Below are 20734 nucleotides of genomic sequence, written 5' to 3'. Positions count from 1 at the left end.
TTCTATTAATGCTAAACCAGGGATGGAAGACTTGTGACCCTCCAGACGTTATTGGATTCCAACTGTCAACATCTTCAGACAGCGTGGCCAACAGTCTTGCACCATCTGGAGGGCCACAGGTTTCCCATCCCTGCATTAAACCAGTTTAGTGTTGTGTCCAAACACAGCCATATAATTCAATAGGCCGTAACACTTTAGTAATTGTGTCTTAGGGTGGTATTCAGTGCTAGTCCTATTCAGAGCAGACCTATTAAAGTTAATGGACATGACTAGCTTTAAGATGAACAAGAATAAGCAGAGATAGCGTCTACATTCTCCACCAGATACTGCTTTCCATACCAAACTGCAAAAAAATTGCCATTTTCTCTTGTATGGGTTGTTGCGCTTAACAGTCCTTAGTGTCTCTCTTTTCTGCACTGACGATCAGCCATTGCTGTCTTACAGCAAGTGGTCTTTTTATCAGTGCTGATCCATCACCTGTCCAAAATTTGATCCATCTTCTGTTTCTGACACACTGCCTTTTCCCTTTGACGTGCCCCTTTTGATCATAAATGTATGAAACAAAGAATGAGACTGGTGCTTTGAGATGAAGAGATACAGAAAAATTTATTTCACAAGGTTGTTTTCAACCTCTCTTTTCCACCTCCTCTGCTGTACTCTTGCTTCCCCTGCCACAATTGTCCATGCCTTTTCCCTGAAGCAGATCAGTTCTGCTGAGAGGTACTTCCTCTTCTGAATTCTTTCTTCTGTCCAAGTCCTAAGAAGACTTACTTTGACTGGATCTCTTCCCCCTCCCACCCCTTGAAGATTCCCTATGACGGCTTCTAACTAAAGAATCCCCCCCACATTATGTACAGGAGCAGGGCCCAGGGCCTGTAGATTCTCAGAAGGCAGGTGAGAGTTGTGCTCTGCTTTGATTTCCCCCCACAAACAGATCCAAGATCTTGGCTCCAGTCAGTTTCTCTCCTGCCAAGTGCCTGGAGTCCAATCTCTGAGCCCAATCTCCTTTCCCTCATTGTTGCACGTTGGCCTCTCAGGGCCTTTGATCTGGCCAAGCAAGACCCAGGTTGCAGTCAAAGAGTCACCTTAGACCCCAACCTATGCAAGCCTGGGCATATGATTAGAATTCCCATCCTGTAGGGGATCAAACCTTCAACGCACAAAGATTGGCTTGTGTACTCGCTTGTGGCGGATGAGTGTGGTACTCTTGGCGAAACACTCTCCGCACTCCACACAGATGAACGGCTCTGAGGGGGTGACACCGTGGTGAGCGACACGGTGACGTTCCACCTCTGAAGGTGCACGGAAGCGCTGCCCGCATTCTGGGCAAGGATGCCCAATGGGGGAGTCAGTGTCATGGCGCAGGCGCTGGTGTTTGACCAGGCCAGCAGTGTGTGCAAACCCCCGCCCACACTCAGGGCAGCGGAATGGCCGGGCTCCCGTATGTGTTCGCCGGTGCTTGGCCAGGTTCTTGCTTTGTGTGAAGCTGCGCCCACAGTCCCCGCATGTGTAAGGACGCTCTCCTGTATGAATGCGCTGGTGCTGGATGAGGTTGGAGCTCCAACTGAAGCTCTTGCCACAGTCCCGGCAAACGTAGGGTTTCTCGCCAGTGTGTGTGCGCCGGTGCTGCACCAAGTGTGAGTTCTGCGAGAAGCTCTTGCCACAGTCAGTGCAGGTGCTGGGGCGCTCGCCTGTATGCGTGCGCTGATGCCGCAGCAACTTTGACCAGTGGCTGAAGCTCTTACCACATTCGTTGCAGATGAAAGGGCGCTGCCTGGTAGAACGTGAGACTACCGTGGCGGCTACTGCTATTTCACCCTCGCCATAGCTGCCAGGGGCTAGCAGGCTCCCCTGCTGTTCCACTGCTGATCCTTCCTGCTGTGAATTTGCCTTCCAGTTGGCCTGTCCATGCTGCATTGTCTCATGCTCCAGATCATCTTTGCCTTTGTCAGCTGTAGGGAAAGAGAGCCACTTAGTTAAGCCACAGGAGCAATGCACCAAGATCTGAGAGCACAGAAGAATGTGTCTCTGGATCTGGGGCTAAACCCACTGACCTCTTATGAGCAGGGTTGAATGTACTTGAGTTTAAAAGACGACAACAAACACTTGCACCTAGGCAACCCAAATTTTGAACATACTAATTGTGCAACCTGCATTAATTATGCCAGTTTGCATAATTTCTCTTCTTATGCATAGTTCATTCCACCATTCCTATTTTCTGCAACTGGCTAGGTAAAGTGGGTTTGGTTTAAATTTGTCTGTTTGTGATGCAGTAGCTCTCTCAAACAGATAGCAAAATGATTGCTAGTATGTTTGCAGAATAAGGACCTTATTCCACATTTCAAGTTCAACTACAAGTTTGAGCTCCACATCCAGTTTTGGAGAAAGATTCTACATCCTTCGGGATTGAGAAGACTGAGCGTGTATATGGCAGTCTCTGACGTTGGAACCCTTGCACTTGTTTTCAAAGAGCTGGTTGTGAAAGAAGGATGCAAAACAGATAATGCAATATTTGAAGTGAGGCATCTCAAACACTGCTTTATTAGATCATTCCAGTTAAGGCATGGCAAGGGACAAGAAAATATGGAAACCACTGAAGATCTACCCCCAACCACTAAAAAAAGTACACAGATGCCCCTGGCTGCTGAGATTTTAGCAGGCATTCCCCACAGCCTTTTAAGCACATCTTTGCAGCCATAAGTGCTAGAAATGTGTGCAATAAATAGGCATAGAAACCTAAGAAGCAGCCTTATATTGAGGCCATCTATCTCAGTACTGACTACGCTGACTGGCAGTGGCTCTCCAAGGTTTCAGGAAGGGGTGTCTCAGCCCTGCTTGGAGAAACCGGGGATTGCTCTACCAGTGAGCTCAAGAAGCTAAACTCAGCACCCTGTAATACATACTGTGCTTTTTCTGCACTACAGTGGAATCATAGTATGTGCACAACTCTGCTTGGGTGAGGAACAAAGGACCTAGGAAGAGTTGCACAGGCGCATTTACTAAGTCTGTGTTGTCAACTGCAGTTACAGCAACGAAACATCCCCCCCCCCTTTTCTTCCTGGGGAAACGCTTCCTACTACCTTTCTTAACAGAGACTCAGCATCAAACAGTAATCTGTTACATGGCTTATTCCCTTAAAACAGCTGAATTGGGGGGACATGCATTTGGGGTAACTTCAGTAAGATTCTACCTAATGCTGGAGTGGTGGACAAGGTGACCCATAGGTGCATTCTAGATTTCCTGTCCAAAGTAGGGTATCCACTTTTAAGTGCAGGACCACATAAGCCAAGGATGAGGAATCTGTGGTTCACCAGATGACATTGGACTCCAACTCCCATCAGCCCCAGCATGGCAAGTGCTCAGGGATGATGGGAATTGTAGTCCAACAGCATGTTGGCCGCAGGCTCCCCATCTTTAAACAAAAGCTAAGAAAACAACAAAGCCTTTTTCAAATGAGACTATGTAACAGGAACCCTGGAAAACCAGGGTTGGCAAAGTGACTTGAGTGTTGGACTACAGATGTGAAGGCCCAGAAAAAGCCAGCAGAATTGGGGGGGACGGACTTTCCCCCCTGATTTTTTCTGGTTTTCTTTTCCAGGCCTTCTAACGAGGACTGGTCAGTCCCAGATTCAAATCTCCACTACAAATAATACAAGGATTGACAGAGGGCTGTGTAAGTGGGACCAAGCATCTCACCTATATAGACTCTCCTTACAATCCCACCATCATCTGAGTCATGGATCTCCACACTACCTGGGTCTTCACACTCCATCTCAAAGAATTTTCCCCCCTTCAAGCCAGTATGTTACTGCTATGGGGAGAAGGAGAGAGCTGAAATTAGAGAAATTATCAAATATTTATGGAGTTGGTAACAGGCTGTACAAACAAACAGTGCTGGGCTAAAGAACAAGAGGGACATAAATCTGCTACAGTCGGAGGTCACACAGCCTCTCCTTTGAGTCACATGCCATGCTGTCTGTCTGTCTTCTAGTGGGAGTCAGGCTGGCACAGCAAGCCCTACCTAGCCGTGTTTCTCCATGATCTCCCATTGTGAGGTGTTTAATCTCTACACAGTAAAGCACCTGGGCAGAAGAAACCACATCCTCTGATCTAAAGCCCTGCCCTGTAATCCCCAATGGGCGGAGGCTGCTCAGTGGTGACCAAAATGCACTCTGCATATGTGAAGTAACATTCTTTTTGTACTGCCTCACACATTCCAGGGTTTCAGCCCCAATCCTGAAAATGCATTCCAGGGATATTCCCAAGCCAAATTGTGCCCTGACAACAGGGTGCAGAGCAAGATCACTGAAGCTACTGATGTTTCAAATCTCATCCCCTTACTGGGAATAAGGGAACTCCTCATACATCGCACAGGAAGCTGCCCTGAACTATTTTTATTTATTTATTAGATTAAATTCCGCCCTTCCTCTCAGTAGAAGCTCAGATCATCAGTCTATCTAGCTTAGTACTGTCTACACTGACTAGCAGTGGCTTTCCAGGGTTTCAGGCAGGGGCCATTCCCAGCCTTACCTGTAAATGCCAAGGACTGAACCTGGGGCCTTCTGCATGCAAAGCAGGTGCTCTACCACTGAGCTACAGCCCTTCCCCTAAATGGGAAACGGTGAGAGAATCAGCTACCTTGTTCTGAATTATAGCAAGAGTGTAGTCCAGGGATGGAGAACTTGTAGCTTTCCAGATGTTGTTGGACTCCAACTCCCATCAGCCCCAGCTACTATGGCCAATAGTCAGGGATGATGGGAGTTGTAGGCCAGCAACATCTTAAAAGCCAAAGGTTCCCCATTCCTGGTGCAAACTCATTCTTTGCATGCAGGCTGGAATGTGAATGGAATGGAAATAGCTGCTTAGACTTGCTGCAAGATGCTTGCAGTAGTACAATGGAAGTTTTGACTGTTACCCCCGTCCTTTAAACAGCTGGCCCCTGTGCCATATGACTGCTTCCTAAAGGAATTATATGCACATGCTTCCATCCAATACTCAAGGCACAGGGGCATAAATCATAATAGCTTTCATAATGTATCCAACTCAAGGATAACTCTTGATAGAAGCAGAAAGGAACAAAGTCGGAAGAGACCACATTGTGCCACTAAGTACAATCTTGGCTCGCTGGCTAGAGTGGCAGGGCATGAATTATCAAGTCAAACTTCCTTTCTGGAAGCAGAAATCCCCAAAATCTCATTGAGAAATAACTATGTATGCTCATCTAATGGCATCACACACATTTGTATTAGGAAGTAAGGCTAGCAGTTTCTCAATTGGCCACTACAGCTATGACTAACAGCAGTTCAGTGTGCAGACACAAGAAGTTAATGTCTCAGCTGCTGATTTCTACAAGTTGCTTTTAAGAAACAAAAGCAAGCCAGACCGGTTTTTTCTATTTTGTTGGCAACCCTCAATAACACCTCTTTCCAGACAGAAGATATTGATTTGTTTGCATGATTAGATCTTCATTTAAGGCCCTGGTTCAAGTGCTATCCCCAATTAATGAGTAAGGAGCCACTACCTTTTTATCAGTGGCACCCAGGTTACAGAATTACTTTGCTTCGTATTTGTGTAAAAATCAATGCCCGTGTTTGTACACTGTGAAGTCCAAAAGGCAGGATAGAAATCTTTTACATAAACAAACCTTAGCTGAATGCAATTTTGAGATGCTCTCTGGTCACACATCTAATAAACTAATCCAACCAAATGCTTGTCTACCATGCTCTTATAGGCGTCTGAGGCTGAAGATTCTGTCACAGTCTAGTTAGCAAAGGGGAAAAAGTTCTTAACTTGGTAAGAAACAAATTCCATAGATAAGGCCAGGATAAAAGACCAGCCTAGTTAGCCAGAGCACTTTTATGCAGCATCCAGAAGGGTGGCAGCAAAAGCACAAAGCAGAATCCCCATGCTGCATGGTAGGCATTGTAACAGGTGCTGCCTGCAGACAGCACAATCTTCCAAAATTCATCTGTAATAACAACATGTCTTAAACTGCAAGCAGCAGCTCCTCGTATGTCAAAAGAGCATCACTTTGCAACTTCTCTGACCTATTTCCCATGCAACATTATAGTTGAAGTTGTATGTGTCAGTAAGTGCAGATTATTGTTTGAAACAAGAGCTAAATTTGTCTTTCCCAAATAGACAGACTGATTGCCTCTCTTCTGCAAACCCCCCCCCCCCATTGTGACTACTGTCCCTTCTCTTCTGGGGAATGCATATATATGTTGCAGGAAATCACAAGTGGGGAGAGTGCTGCACTTGAGCCCTGCTTTCGGGCTTTCTATAGGAGCGTTTGGTTGGCCACTGTGATGAACAGGAAGTTGGACTAGATAGGCCTTTGGCTTGATCTGGCAGGGCTCTCCTTATATTCACCACTTTCGCTACCAGCAACTCCTTGAGGGGAGGAGACTGAGATGTAGATTTTTCCAAAACTGTAGCAGAATGGGGTGGGGGAGATAATGCCAACCCCCCAAAACAGAGTTCAGTATTACCACCACCACCATTTCCTGAACGGATATAGAGGAAGACCAGTAGATAACTTAATAAAATGGGATGGAGGCAGGGGAGAGAGACAACAATGAGGGTTCATTTCACAAGGGTATGGAAAGGGAGGAGCCAAGAAGAACAATTCAGATAAAATACCAGGCAAATTCCACCCACAATTCTGATACTTCACAATCTGTTGAAAACATTTGTTTTGCCAAGCATTTTAAAAGAAATTTGATTCAGCATTGGTCAGTTGCTCTGTATTTTATGATTTTATAATTATAAAGTGTTAATTTTATTGCACGCCGCCTTTTTTAAATGAGTTGGTGGTTCAGAAATACTCTTATAAATAAAAATAAATACATAAGTAAGACAAGTCTCTAAATTAACAAAAGGAGGGTATGGAGTCCAATAAATTAACCATACACAGGTAGTTTGGACAATGACTGGGGTCATCTGGACCTGGGATGCAATAGGCCTCAGCCTCTGACACATAGTGGTGGAGGAGCAGCTTTTGTGTCAGCAATCGTCCTTTCTGAACAGTTCTTTTTATTCACTGCCTGTCTTTTCCTCAGTCTTGGTTCCTTTCTCAAATCACCTCATCCCCCTCTGTCCAGAATCTCCTTAGGGACAGGAAAAAAAGAAGTTCAGTCCTCTGTGGCAGCTCCTCTGGGCCAAAAATGATTCTGCTCTAGACACCCAGCAGGTGGTTATATTTCACTGGGCTACAGATATTTCTCTCTTGTTTCCAGTGTTTTGGGCTGGGAGTTTATTTAGTGGTCACAGAATGCTGATCTATAAACATGCATAAAATCAGGATTCCACCTGAAATTCTGACCTGCCTGCAACACAGGAGGTCTGCAGGTTCTTTGCTGCAGGCAATGGAGGATGCCACATTGCTACAGAGGTGAGAAGGTGCTCCTTCTATAATACTCTCTTCTTCACAACTGTTGAAGGTGAAGTGCCTGACTAGTTCAACAAAATTTAGGGCAAATGTCTAAGATGCTTATTAATTAAGCCTGAGTTTGGATGTTATCAGTCGTACAGAGAGCATGATAATTTGGAATTATAGATTCATACAAGAGTTTATGTCAGTTGGGATGCCCATTACATCTATTGTTTTTCTTTCAGGTCAGACAACTGGGACCGGCAACAAAATGTTGCAGTATGGAGTGATGCTGTTCAGAATTCTACTCATTCCATTCTCCTTCCTGGTTTTACTCATAAATTTGTCAACAAATATGGAAAACTAAACAATGGCCCACACACTGGAAGAACTACAAATATATATCCCAATTCCAAAGAAAGGGGACCCCAGGGAATGCAGTAATTATCGAACCATTGCCTTACTATCACATGCAAGTAAAGTAATGTTCAAGATTCTAAAACAAAGGTTCTTACCATATATGGAGCGAGATATGCCAGATGTCCAAGCTGGATTTAGAAAGGGAAGAGGTACCAGTGATCATATTACAAACGTATGTTGGATAATGGTACGGACCATGGAATTTCAGAAGAAAATCACCCTGTGCTTTATAGATTACAGCAAAGCCTTTGATTGTGTAGATCATGAAAAGCTATGGAATGCTTTAAAAGAAATGGGGGTGCCACAGCATCTGAATGTTATGATGCGCAACCTATACTCTGGACAAGAGGCTACTGTAAGGACAGAATATGGAGAAACTGATTGGTTCCCCATTGGAACGGGTGTGAGACGGGTGTATTTTATCACCCTATTTGTTTAATCTATATGCATATCATACGGAAAGTGGGATTGGACCAAGATGAAGGAGGTGTGAAAACTGGAGGGAGAAATATCAATAATTTAAGATATGCAGACGATACCATACTACTAGCAGAAACCAGTAATGATCTGAAACAAATGCTGATGAAAGTTAAAGAGGAAAACACAAAAACAGGACTATAGCTGAACATCAAGAAGACTAAGTAATGACAACAGAAGATTTATGTAACTTCAAAGTTCATAATGAGGACATTGAACTTGTGAAAGATTAATCAATACCATGGCACAGTCATTAACCAAAATAGAGACAATAGTCAAGAAATCAGAAGAGGGTTAGGACTGTGGAGGGTAGCTATGAGAGAACTAGAAAAGGTCCTCAAATGCAAAGATGTATCACTGAACACTAAAGTCAGGATCATTCAGACCATGGTATTCCCGATCTCTATGTATGGATGTGAAAGTTGGACAGTGAAAAAAGTGGATAAGAGAAAAATCAACTCATTTGAAATGTGGTGTTGGAGGAGAGCTTTGCGGATACCATGGACTGCGAAAAATACAAATAACTGGGTGTTAGAACAAATTAAACCAGAACTATCACTAGAAACTAAAATGATGAAACTGAGGTTATCATACTTTGGATACATAATGAGAAGACCTGATTAACTAGAAAAGACCATAATGCTGGGAAAAACAGAAGGGAGTAGAAAAAGAGGAAGGCCAAACAAGAGATGGATTAATTCCATCAAGGAAGCCACAGGCCTGAACTTACAAGATCTGAACTGGGTGGTTTACAACAGATGCTATTGGAAGTCACTGATTCATAGGGTCGCCATAAGTCGTAATCGACCTGAAGGCACATAACACACACACACAGGGTTGCAACAATTTAACCCAACATTCCTCAGCCTAGTGCCCTCTATATAATATTGGATTTCAACTCCCATCAGCCCCAGCCAGTGTCGCCAGTGATCAAGGATGATGGGACTTGAGGTTCAGGAACATCAGGAGGGCACCAGGTTAGCGAAGGACAATTTAACCTAACCATTTAACTCAAGGATTGACAACATTGTGCTCTCCAGATGTTGTGGACTACAATTCTAATAATCCTTGATCATTGGCCATGCTGACTGGGGATGATGGAAATCATTATTATTATTATTATTATTTATTAGATTTGTATACCGCCCGACTAGCAATAGCTCTCTGGGCGGTGAACACAAGAAATACAATAAAATCACATAGTATAATACAGCCAAAAACATATAAAAATAAAACAATCTAAAATCAATCACAGCAGATTTTAAAATTACGTTAACTTAAATTAGTATGCCTCGGAAAAGAGGAAGGTTTTAACTTGGCGCCGAAAGGATAACAATGTCGGCGCCAAGCGCACCACCTCGGGGAGACTATTCCACAGTTCGGGGGCCACCACTGAGAAGGCCCTAGATCTTGTCACCACCCTCCGGGCTTCCCTATGAGTCGGAACCCAGAGGAGGGCCTTCGTAGTAGAACGTAGAGTATGGGCCGGTTCGTATTGGGAGAATTGTAGTTCAGCAACATCTGGAAGGAAGCAAGTTGAAGAAGGCTGGATTAAATTGTTACAGCCCTATTTATGAGTATGCCGGGTATTACTTCACAGAGCACATCATTAAATTATGGAATTTTCTACCATGTGATGTGCCAGTCACCAATGTAGACTGCTTTAAAAGGGGATTAGGCAACTCACAATGTCTGCGTGCTTCCTCTAAGATCAGAGGGCATATGCCTCTGAATACCAGTCACTGGGGAACAGCAACAGGGCTATTGAATAGATCGGCCTTTGATCTGATTCTTATTCTCTTCTTATATTTAACCCAGTACTGTCTCCTCTGACCTCTCCAGGGTCAGAAGAGGAGATCTTTCACAACACCTGCTACTTCCCGATCACCTACTTCTCTTATAACTGGAGATGTCACAGATTGAACCAGGAATCTTCTGCATGCAGAGTATATGCTCTCCCATTGAGTTATGGTCCCTTCCCATATGCATGCATCCCTTAAAAGTAAATGAAATGTGCTTTTTTTGCTTCAAAAAGCCGACTGCTTTATTCAAATGCAAACTGAACCAATGAATCAATTAAGACTACCTGCATTCAATGGGATTTACTACCAAGAAGGTGCATGGGACTGCAGTCCTATAATCAAACTATTGGCATGAACATTCCTTCAAAAATATATATAAAGGTTGCCACCTGTAAGCCTGCCACAGTATGAAGCATCCAGCCATCCAGAGCATCAGTGGGGGAAAATGAGGACAACATCAAGAGACTTGTTGCAACCAGATGTACAGGTGGGGATCTAGTGATAATAATGAAAACAAAAACAGCATTAGAAAAGCAGGCCACTAATACCTAACCATAATTATAACAACGCATTGGGGAGGATGTAGCAAAGCTGCAACTACAGAGCAGTAGCCATGTAAGCTCATTAAACCCAAAGCAAGGGCTCTCAAAGACCAATCGTTTGATTGTTACGCTTATGCCACAATAAATCTGTTAGCCACAAAACTTTAAACCTAAAAATAATATTTTAGGAAGTTAAAAACAAACGGTGCCTTCCCTCCCCCCCTCCTAATTTTGTACTACTCAGCGCCTGCCCTGGAGGATAAAGAATCACCCCCCTCCACCTCTTACTCAGCCCTGGCAACCTCTAACTTGATGCCCTGAGCGGTGACTGGCTGCACCCCAGAGCTGCAACTTTTAAAATGACAGCTTTCTCTATAGCTCGAGGTGGCCATCTTGAGATCGAGCAAAGTCAACTGGGGCAGCAAGCGAGCAAGCAGGTGGTGTAAGGGGAAACGATCCGTCGGGACGAGCAGCTGCCAGAACCCCCCGAAATTCTACCATTTTGAACTATTCTACATCCCAGAAGAAAAAACAATTGCGAGTTTGAACAGGAGGAGAGAGAGAGAGAGAGAGAGAGAGAAGAAAAATAAGAGCACTATCTCCAAGGATGTCAGAAAAATCTGATTAATAATAACCATGCAAATTATATCCCTAATGATCTTCCTCTTTCCGTTGCAACCCAGTTCTGCACATTACTTCCTACAGGTAATGATTTTTTCCCTCCTGGTATTTCCCACCCGCCTCAGATCCCAAGCTTTCAATTCACTTACCCCAGGATGAAGGAAGTAAAGTAACCTCTCCGGGTTTCCTAGGCAAGAGAATCGGCCACGGCAGCGGTTGCACTACAGCTCAACTCTTAGCTCCGCTCAGGGGGCTGCTGGGAACAGGAAGGTCCCAGTTTCATTTAATCCCCCTATTCCACCTCCTCTCTGCTGTATTTCCTGGTGATCGCTAGGAAGAGGGAGGTATCGGGAGCTCTATGGTTAAGGCGGCTGTCCTGTTCGTAAGCGCACTTTCCTGGAAAGGAAGATACTATACCCTAAGGATCAGGGCGAAAGAGTCGTGATGCTATCAGGAAAGTAGGTGGGTGAGTTTCTTTCCGCTTTAGGGAAGGCATGATCAGCAGCGGTGTGGCTCGCTGCAAGCAAAATTGCACTCTTGCCTTTGTCAAAGCATCCAGAAGATATCAATAGGAAACCGGAATGGTAGGATTTCGGGCAGAAGTCCAGGGCCCCACTCTGCAGGATGAGCAGGAGGGCCCTCAAACAAAGCAGGGCTGGCTTACCGCTACAGTTGGAAGTAAGTGAGGTAATCTAAAGAGGAGGTTCCTCCTGTAAATCCAGGGTTTAAAATTAGTTAACTGCACCCCGGATAAGAGATATGCATCGCAGACTCCTGGATCATGAACTTGGAAGTAAGTCTCATAAACTTCAGGGAAAAAAACATCCTGGTGAGCAAGGATGTGGTTAAAAGGCATGCCTTCCTCCCAAAGAATCTTGGGAACTAGTTTGTTAAGGGTGCTGAGAGTTGTTAGGAGACCCTCCTATTCCCCTCACTGAGCTACAATTCTCAGAGTGGTTTAGTAACCAAACCCCCTTCCCTGGAAACTGGGGATTTTAGCTCTGTGAGGAGAACTGGGGTCTCCTGAAAACTCAGCAGCAAACTGCAACTAAAGTTCCAGGATTCTTTGGGGGAAGCCATGGTTGGTTCAAGTGGTCCATGGTTGGTTCAAGTGGTATGATACTGCTTTCAGTGTATAGTGCTGATAGGGCCTGTCTGTGTCCTTAGAGTGTACATGCACATATCACAGCAGGCACGTTTAGAAAAAGCAGCCCCTCCTGTGTGTGAGATAATGGGGAATGCCTTTTCTAAGGTAAGACTTGCTTCCAGTAGCTACTGTGGGATGGGGCAAAGCCACCACTGTAACAGTGCTGTTGCTACAGCTTCCTTGGATGGGACTCGGGCAGGGCACTGGCAAGGTAGAGACTGCATGGACACAGACAATACACCGAGAGCTCCCACTGAGAGCCCTGCATTGGATCTGCCAGCGCATCCACATAGCCCCAACTTTGCCCCTGTCCTGCCCCAGCCTTGTCTAGGTAAGCTATAGCGATGCCAGTGTCGGGAGGAGTGACTCTGCAGCTCTGCCTCACCCCACCGGCTTGTTACTCATGTTTTTTGAAAAATAATATTTTTTCTGCATCTTCTCTGACCATTTGCCATACTGGTTGATTGGTGTTAAACAATGTTTGGAGGGCACCAAATATAACACATACCACAGCAAGTAGCCATGACATCACATGTAGGCCACACTGGCTTGCAGGCTTGGTGAACTTACGTCTGCTTCAAATTCTTTTAATGGGTCTTAATTATCCCTTGACTCTTCATTTTAATTGGTTGAAATCATTCTTGTGAAACTGAAGCTGCTGGCTTCTTTCTCATATAAAACTCTCACTTGCAGGCACCTTTTATGGGGTACTGTTTCCATGCAGCTTGAGGGTTTTTCCCTTCTCTAGGTCATCTGAATGGATATAATAAAATATTGTAATACATTGGCTTCAGTGGTTTTACATGATAGAAGTGTTGCAAGCTCTGGACAACTGTGTTGGAGAACATTATAACTGACAAAGGAGAGGTATTTCAATTTTAAAAAAAATATTTTTATTTTCTTACATTTATATCTCATCTTTCTTCTGTCATGGAACATGTGGTTCCCAGGTGGTCCCACATCCAGGCACTGACTAGACCCAAACATGCAAGGTCCCACTACTGATGGAGAGCCAGAATGTGGACCTACCTGTTTTCATGCAGCAAATGGCACCTTAATACATCCCATGAGACCAGTAGAAATTCTCTAGCCACTGTCCAGTTCCAAAGAGATGACCAATAGTTTAGGCTAGAATCCTAACCCCACTTATCTGCAAGTTCCGTTGAATTTAACTGACTTACTTCTGAATAGACATTCTATCGATTTTTATTGACAGTGCTGAACTAAAGGAATGGCTTTAAAAGAGGATTAGACAAATGAGGATAAGGCTATCAGTGACTACCAGCCATGATGGCTATGCTGTGCCTCCATGGTTGGAGGCAGTATGCTTCTGAATACCAGTTGCTGGAAACTGCAGGAGACAGTGCTCTTGTGCTTAGGTCCTGCTTGCGGGCTTCCCATTGGGACATCTGATTGGCCACTGTGAGAACAGGATGCTGGATTAGATGGGCCACTGACCTGATCCAGCAGGGATTTTCTTATGTTCTTAAGGAAGGGGAGAGAGGGAGGGAGAGAGAGAGAGAGAGAGAGAGAGAGAGAGCATGCATGCATTAATGCACTAATGGCACTTTAACAAGGTAGCAATGTGTAGATGATTAATCAATCCATTCAAAAATGTTTGAGTGATTAAAAAGTGTCTCTAATCAGGAGGAATTCTCTTTTTAAACAGTATTTCTAATACAAATATTTAACAAAAAGAATAGGTAGCAAGCATCATGTTAGAAGAGGAATCCCTCCTCCTTCTTTCTTACACAGGATATTGTACCTGCCATGTCACATGTGCATCATCCAAAAATAAAGAGAGAGTATGTGTCTTCAGAACTATTGTTTCATTCAAATGAAAATATACTCAAGTTTGATGAAACTTGTGTCATGAATTGATTAAACTTTCCTTAGTTGAGTGACAGTCCTACATTAAGAACAGAAAAGTTTATTCCTTATGGCAAGAATGTCAGTTTCAGGATCTCTCTACCCAACATATACTCAAGAGGTAAGAAACATATGACTCCCTCTGCAAGAACTTCTCCTTGGTTGTCTGTGGGAAGGTTTCCCCAGTGCAATAAGGAAACCACATAGAGTGACACTAATTCCTTTTGCTACGTCAAGCTTGAGTCAGTTTGCTCTGCTCAAAAATTAAGATGTCTGTAGCTTAGATCAGGTTCTAAATTCCTCCAGAGTTTGACTTTCTTTGTAGGCCTTCTCATAGTGACAACAGGACTCACTTCTGATTACTCAACCATAGGATTGTGCTGTAAAACCCTTTGGGCATGGACCCTTGATCTGAAAAGAGCAGCTTTTTTCTTTAATTAGCTGTCATATAACTGGTGCACAAGTTTGGATTTAATTTCCCACTGCAATAGCTGATAAAGTCTATCTGGTGAAGAGCACAGATGTCTGAAATGTGTTGAGAATTTGGGAAATTTTAAAATAAAATGTTTGCTTACACTGATGGCCTTGGCTGTTTTTGTCATTTTTTTTCTTGTGGAGTGATCCTTCTGGTGACAAAATAGAGGGACAAGACAGATGGGGACTGTTGCACACGTGGCCATTCTCAGGTCTTAAATGTACCCACTTTAAGGATGAAAATGCTCCAAGTAGTGTGTTATTGGCCTGGTTCACACATCATAGTAAGCCAAATCATGGCTTATTTTTAACACACAAGCATACGAGTTCCCAGAGGGGACGTTTATGGCCTCTTTGGTCCTGTCTGGTTGTTCTGCCACTGTACTGAGCTAAGCTTGGCTTAGTGTGTTATCTGAACCAAACAAACCACAAGGCATAAAGTTTATGGCATAAACCATAGGACAAACCTTGCCTATAGCTCATGGTTAGTCTGGAGCAGGCTAAACCATGAGCCTAGGTTTGGACTACACACTAAGCCAAACCATGGTTTAGCTCAGCATAGCAGCAGATCAACCAGAGGAGGAGCAAAGTAGCTGCAATCTCTTCTCCTGGAGCCTGCATATGTCCTAAAAATAGAAGCCTCATGTGCTTTCGATCATATATACAACCACACTGTAGCTGAAACTTGAAATGTGAATGAATTTTCAAAGTTGAATGTCAAAATCTGACATGAACCCAACTTTTCAGTCTTGCTGATCAACATTTAAGGTGGTGCTGCTGAAGTATTTTTAGCACGCCAAATGCAGTCTTTTTACATCCCAGTTTTTCTAATCTCCCTAACAGTGCAATCTGCTGCATGCGTTCTCAGATGTAAGTTCCATTGAGTTCAGTGTGTAATAGGATTGCAGCCTAAAACCAAATAGGAATGTGACGGATGGGGCTGGGAGAATAAAACTGGGGGTCAACATTTCAGTTTTACAGGTGAAGGTGAATTAGAAAAATGTGCTTGAGAACATTCTTCACAAAACATATTTTAGTTTTGCATATGACCTACTCTCTTCCCCTTACCGCACCCTGCTCAGTTTGATCCTGTGCACACACACCACCCCCAAACCCTATGCCACGTGCAACTTCTGATGCCTCCTCAGCTGTGACTTGTGCCAGAAACCCTCCCCACACTCCCCGCAGATATAGGGCTTCTTGTCTGTATAGGTCTGTCGGTGACAGATGAGGTTGGCACTAACGCTGAAGCGCTTCCCACATTCCATGCATGCTTAAGGCTTCTCTCCTGTGTGGGTCCTCTGGTGCTGGATGAGTGCTAAACTCTCGCTGAAGCGCTTGCTGCAGTCGCTGCATTGGTAGGGCTTCTCTCCTGTATGGATCCTCTGGTGGGTCAGTAGGTTGGAGTTCTGGCTGAAGCCTTTGCCGCAGTCAGCACAAGTGTAGGGCCTCTCCTCTGTGTGGGTGATCTGGTGCCGGGTGAGGTCAGAACTGCGGCTGAAGCCTTTGCTGCCTTCGCTGCAGACGGTGGGCCTCGCATGGAATCTTTGCAGGCCCAGGATGTCCTTCAGCTTTTGGATGCCTTCCTCGCACTGGGCAGCTGTACTAAGCTTTCTACCAATGGCTGTTTTTTTTCTCCGCTGCCTCTCTGGCATGCTCTGGCTCTCACAGGCTCTCTCTGGACTGCCACTGTGCAAAACGCTCTCCTGGGAGTTTCCCTTGGGGCCCCTGGGGCTCTGTCATGGCATCTTTTTGGATGGACTTGCCCTCCTTCATTTTGCTCTCCATTCTTTTGTATCCTGGAAGAGAATTTAAGCACCAACAGAAACCTTTTCACAGATCCCAACTCATTCTACTTCTTGCTCATTGGTTGTGGATAAAAGATCGATGGCAGGGGGGAAGAGCAATGATAGTCTCTTTACCTCCTGGAAGCGCTATTTGCCCAGGATTCTCATAATCAGAGGCACACTTGTCTTTCTTTAGTTGCATCAAGAATGTGATATCTACACTCCTCTTTCTCTTGTTGCATCCAGGATGTGGACTCACAGGCACAAACTCTTGCCCTTGAGAGAGACAAGGGAAGAAGGGGTAAGGGGTCACACAAAAGGTGCTTGACAAATACTTACTACACCCACGTTATCACCATGGCCCTGAGTGCTCTTCAGCAATTTGGCACTTGGCAAAAGGATGAAACTGTAAGATCTTAGCAGATGAGGGGAAAAGATGGAAATCAATGGGGATTCAGGGAAGAAATGGGATATTCTGGTTTACTCAGACATTTAATGGCTGAAAGACACTGTTCCTGGCAACTCTAGAATCCTTGGTTAAGATAATGTTTTCTGGTAACCCTGTGATCCCTGGTTGAGAGAATGTTTGTAACCGTGTTTAGAATGTTTTTGCCTGTTTTTTAGAATTTTTTGTTTTTTTTTAAAGTTTTATTATGGATGTATTTGTTCCTTCAGGAAGAAGGGTGGGATATAAATTGGATAAACAATAATATTAGAAACAATAATATTCCAAACAATATGAGAGGCATCATTTTCTAATTCTGAAAATTATCCTAACTGAGGTGTCTGGATTCTATTTATTATGTGGCTGTTGACATGCATTTGTGTTTAATATTCCGTAATATTCAAGAGGTGGCACACCATAGCATTAGTATTTGTCAACTATTGTTGCAATTGGGACAGTATTTGACAGCAGTTGTGTAAATAGGAGCAGGAAGCTCTTGCCAAAACACAGACAGTTCAGGTGAAGGTGAACTGGCACACTCCTTTTCACCAGCAGCTCATAGAAAACATTCCAATGAGTGCTAGAATCCAACAGGAGGATTTGTGCGTGCAAACAGATACTGCATGTACATTTCCCAAGCTGAATTGTCCTCAGTAGTACTGATCAACTGTTCTGGATGGCCCAGGATTGAATCCAGCCCTCTGCTTCCTCCTCTTGCCTCTCCCTGAAACAGATGATCTGTGTTATTAAAAATCATCAAGCTATGATTATGTATGAGTCCAACTCTGGCTCTGGCTTTTTAACCGCCCAGCACCATTTGGGTCCATAGTTCTTCCTAGTAGATTAGGGCAAAGGTCTGGCCAGGGAACAAAGATTATTAGTGATGGTTCTGGTTGACAGGTATGACACTTGACATCTGTATGTGTGTGTGTGAAATTTAAAAAAAAAACCAGGAGATTGCAAAACAAGCATAAAACACATTTCAAATCGTGGTTTCAAAATATTTTCAAATTCAGTTTTGACTCCAATAGCAAGGAAGACTAATCTGCCTTGACCTCCACCCCTTCTGGGCAAGAACGTGTTGAGTTACAGTCTGCTTGCATGTTAGAACAGCCAGAGCAATAGCTGTCAGTCTCCACCTGACATCTGTAAAATGGTAAGAATAAAGTCCACCCTTGTATTGTGCAATAATAACATTATGTGCAGATTTTTTTAAAAAATTAAACATACACACACACAGGGAAGAAAAAAACCCACCTGTCTGTGTGCACCCAGTCTTGAGATCCCAGGAATGTGACCTGATTCAGAGCATGGTGAAATTGTGAGATTTGGGGATCAGCTGCATCAGCTTCAGAAATGTTTGCTTTTCAGATGTATTCATTAACTGAATGCATTTTATTAAAATATTACAAAGACGGCACTCATACAATGTTACTGACAGCGCCCATATATCCAATAAGTGCATTTGCTTCAAACTAGGAGTTCCCTTCCAGCAGGCAGAGTCTGGAGCAGCGGCTTCTTTTAATGTGCTGGATGCTGCTGGCTGCCTAAAGCAAATCCCTCTCCATCTCTCCCCATTGTGTACCTTACTCACTGCTGCCACTGCAGGCACCACGGGGTAGAAAACCCCAAAGCCAGATTTGGGTCAGCTCCACCTTTTAGGTGGATTCTGGGAACAGGAAGGTCCTTTCTCTGTCCAATCCCACCCTCCCTTTCCCCCGCCTGCTTTATTGCTTGAGAATCTCTAGGAGGCGATAGCGTTCTCAGCTCCTTTCAGCCTTTTGAGCAACTTGAGTGGCTGGCTCTGCTCATCGCAGGGTTGAGAAACGGGACTCTGGGATGAGAGGAAGGGCTGTTCTTTGTTCAGAGAAAGCAGAGATCGGAATCAGACGGTGGCATCCTTGGTGATGCTCTTGTTTTATTTGCAAGATGCCTCTCCTTAAGTTCTGTATCCTGGCATAAAGATATAGTCAGGAGTCAAAAAATGTGACCTGCGCGTCAGGAGTCAAAAATGTGAAAAAATTTAAAAGTGCCCCAAACTGTCCTAAAATGCTGCTCAGTATCCGATTTGGCAGGAAAAGTGGGAGAAACGTGTCTCCAAGCCCGAGATTCTGAAAAATCTTGACAATCCTGAATGCAGCTGCAGAGTCTGATAAAATTCAAAAATGTGACCCAAGTGCCCCAAACTGTCCTAAAATGCTGCTCAGTATCTGGCAGGAAAAGTGGGAGAAACCTGTCTCCAGACCCTAGATTCTGAAAAATCTTGATAATCCTGAGTGCAGCTGCAGAGTCCAAAACAAGTCAAAATGTGAAAAATGTTAAAAGTGCCCCAAACTGTCCTAACATGTTGCTTAGGATCCAATTTGGCAGGAAAAGTGGGAGAAACATGTCTCCTAGCCCTAGACTCTGAAAAAAAGTTGTCAATTCTGAGTGCAGCTGCGGAGTCCAAAAAAAGTCAAAAAGGGGGTTAGGAGTCAAAATGTGAAACATTTTAAAAGTGCCCCCAATTGTCGTAAAATGCTGCTCAGGATCCGATTTGGCAGGAAAAGTGGGAGAAACCTGTCTCCAAGCCCTAGATTCTGAAAAATCTTGACAATCCCGAGTGCAGTTGCAGAGTCCAAAAAAAGTCAAAAAATGTGACCCGCAGGTCAGCAGTCAAAAATGTGAAAATTTTTAAAAGTGCCCCAAATTGTCCTAAAATGCTGCTCGGGATCCGATTTGGCAGGGAAGTGGGAGAAACGTGTCTCCAAGCCCTAGATTCTGAAAAATGTTGACAATTCTGAGTGCAGGTGCGGAGTCCAAAAAAAGTCAAAAAATGTGACCCCCGCGGGTCAAAAACGTGAAAAAAGGTTAAAGTCTCCTGAGCTGCAGTCAGGATTGTCCCGTTTTTTCAGAATCTAGAGCTTGGAGATAGGTTCCTCCCACTTTTCCGGCCAATTCATATCCTGAGCAGCATTTTAGGGCAGTTTGAGGTACTTTGAAAATTGTTCTTATTTTTGTGACTCCTGACCCATGGATCATGTGTTTTGACTTTTTTTGTCTCCTGAGTGGCACTTAGGTTTGTCCAGTTTTTTCAGGATCTAGAGCTTGGAGATAGGTTCCTCCCAATTTTCCAGCCAATTCTGATCCCGAGCAGCATTTTAGGACAGTTTGGGGCACTTTGAAAATCTTTAACATTTTTGACACCTGACCCACTCTGCAGCTGCACTCAGGATTATCAAGATTTTTCAGAATCTAGACAGGTTTCTCCACTTTTCCTGCCAAATCAGATCCTGAGCAGCATTTTAGGACAGTTTGGGGCACTTTTTATATTTTTACATTTTTGACTCCTGACCCGATTGTCAAGATTTTTCAGAATCTAGGGATTGGAGACAGGTTTCTCCACTTTTCCTGCCCAATAGGATCCTGAGCAGCATGTTAGGACAATTTGGGCACTTTAAAATTTTTTCACATTTTTGACTTTTTTTGGACTCTGCAGCTGCATTCAGGATTGTCAAAATTTTTCAGAATCTAGGGCTTGGAGACAGGTTTCTCCCACTTTTCCTGCCTAATCGGATCCTGAGCAGCATGTTAGGACAATTTGGGGCACTTCTAAAATTTTTCACATTTTTGACTTCCTTTGGACTCTGCAGCTGCATTCAGGATTGTCAAGATTTTTCAGAATCTAGGGCTTGGAGACACGTTTCTCCCACTTTTCCTGCCAAATTGGATCGTGAGCAGCATTTTAGGACAATTTTTACTGGAAATATACAAACCAAAACCCAACTATTATTTACTT

General features: G+C 44.0%; 1 protein-coding gene across 4 annotated transcripts; it reads right to left on the bottom strand.

Annotated features, from left to right (window-relative positions):
• Positions 1-587: 587 nt before the first annotated feature.
• Positions 588-12042, bottom strand: LOC133379445 (zinc finger protein 787-like). Of its 4 annotated transcripts, none has more exons than XM_061614719.1 (4): positions 11384-12041; positions 10461-10566; positions 3697-3831; positions 588-1952 (listed from the first exon to the last, which is right to left on the bottom strand). In XM_061614719.1, the coding sequence occupies exons 3-4, from the start codon at positions 3770-3772 to the stop codon at positions 1153-1155; spliced, it is 876 nt and encodes a 291-aa protein (XP_061470703.1). In that variant the 5' UTR covers positions 3773-3831; positions 10461-10566; positions 11384-12041; the 3' UTR covers positions 588-1152. The 4 variants fall into 4 exon arrangements, with proteins under 4 accessions (XP_061470703.1, XP_061470704.1, XP_061470702.1 ...); XM_061614720.1 differs by having other exon boundaries at positions 3697-3808; XM_061614718.1 differs by having other exon boundaries at positions 3697-3811; positions 11384-12040.
• Between the last annotated feature and the right edge of the window lie 8692 nt (positions 12043-20734).

The sequence above is a fragment of the Rhineura floridana genome, chromosome 3 (genome assembly GCF_030035675.1).
Source record: "Rhineura floridana isolate rRhiFlo1 chromosome 3, rRhiFlo1.hap2, whole genome shotgun sequence".
Classification (NCBI taxonomy): domain Eukaryota; kingdom Metazoa; phylum Chordata; class Lepidosauria; order Squamata; family Rhineuridae; genus Rhineura; species Rhineura floridana.
Note: the sequence above shows the minus strand (reverse complement) of the source record. Positions and strands in the feature narration are given on the sequence as shown.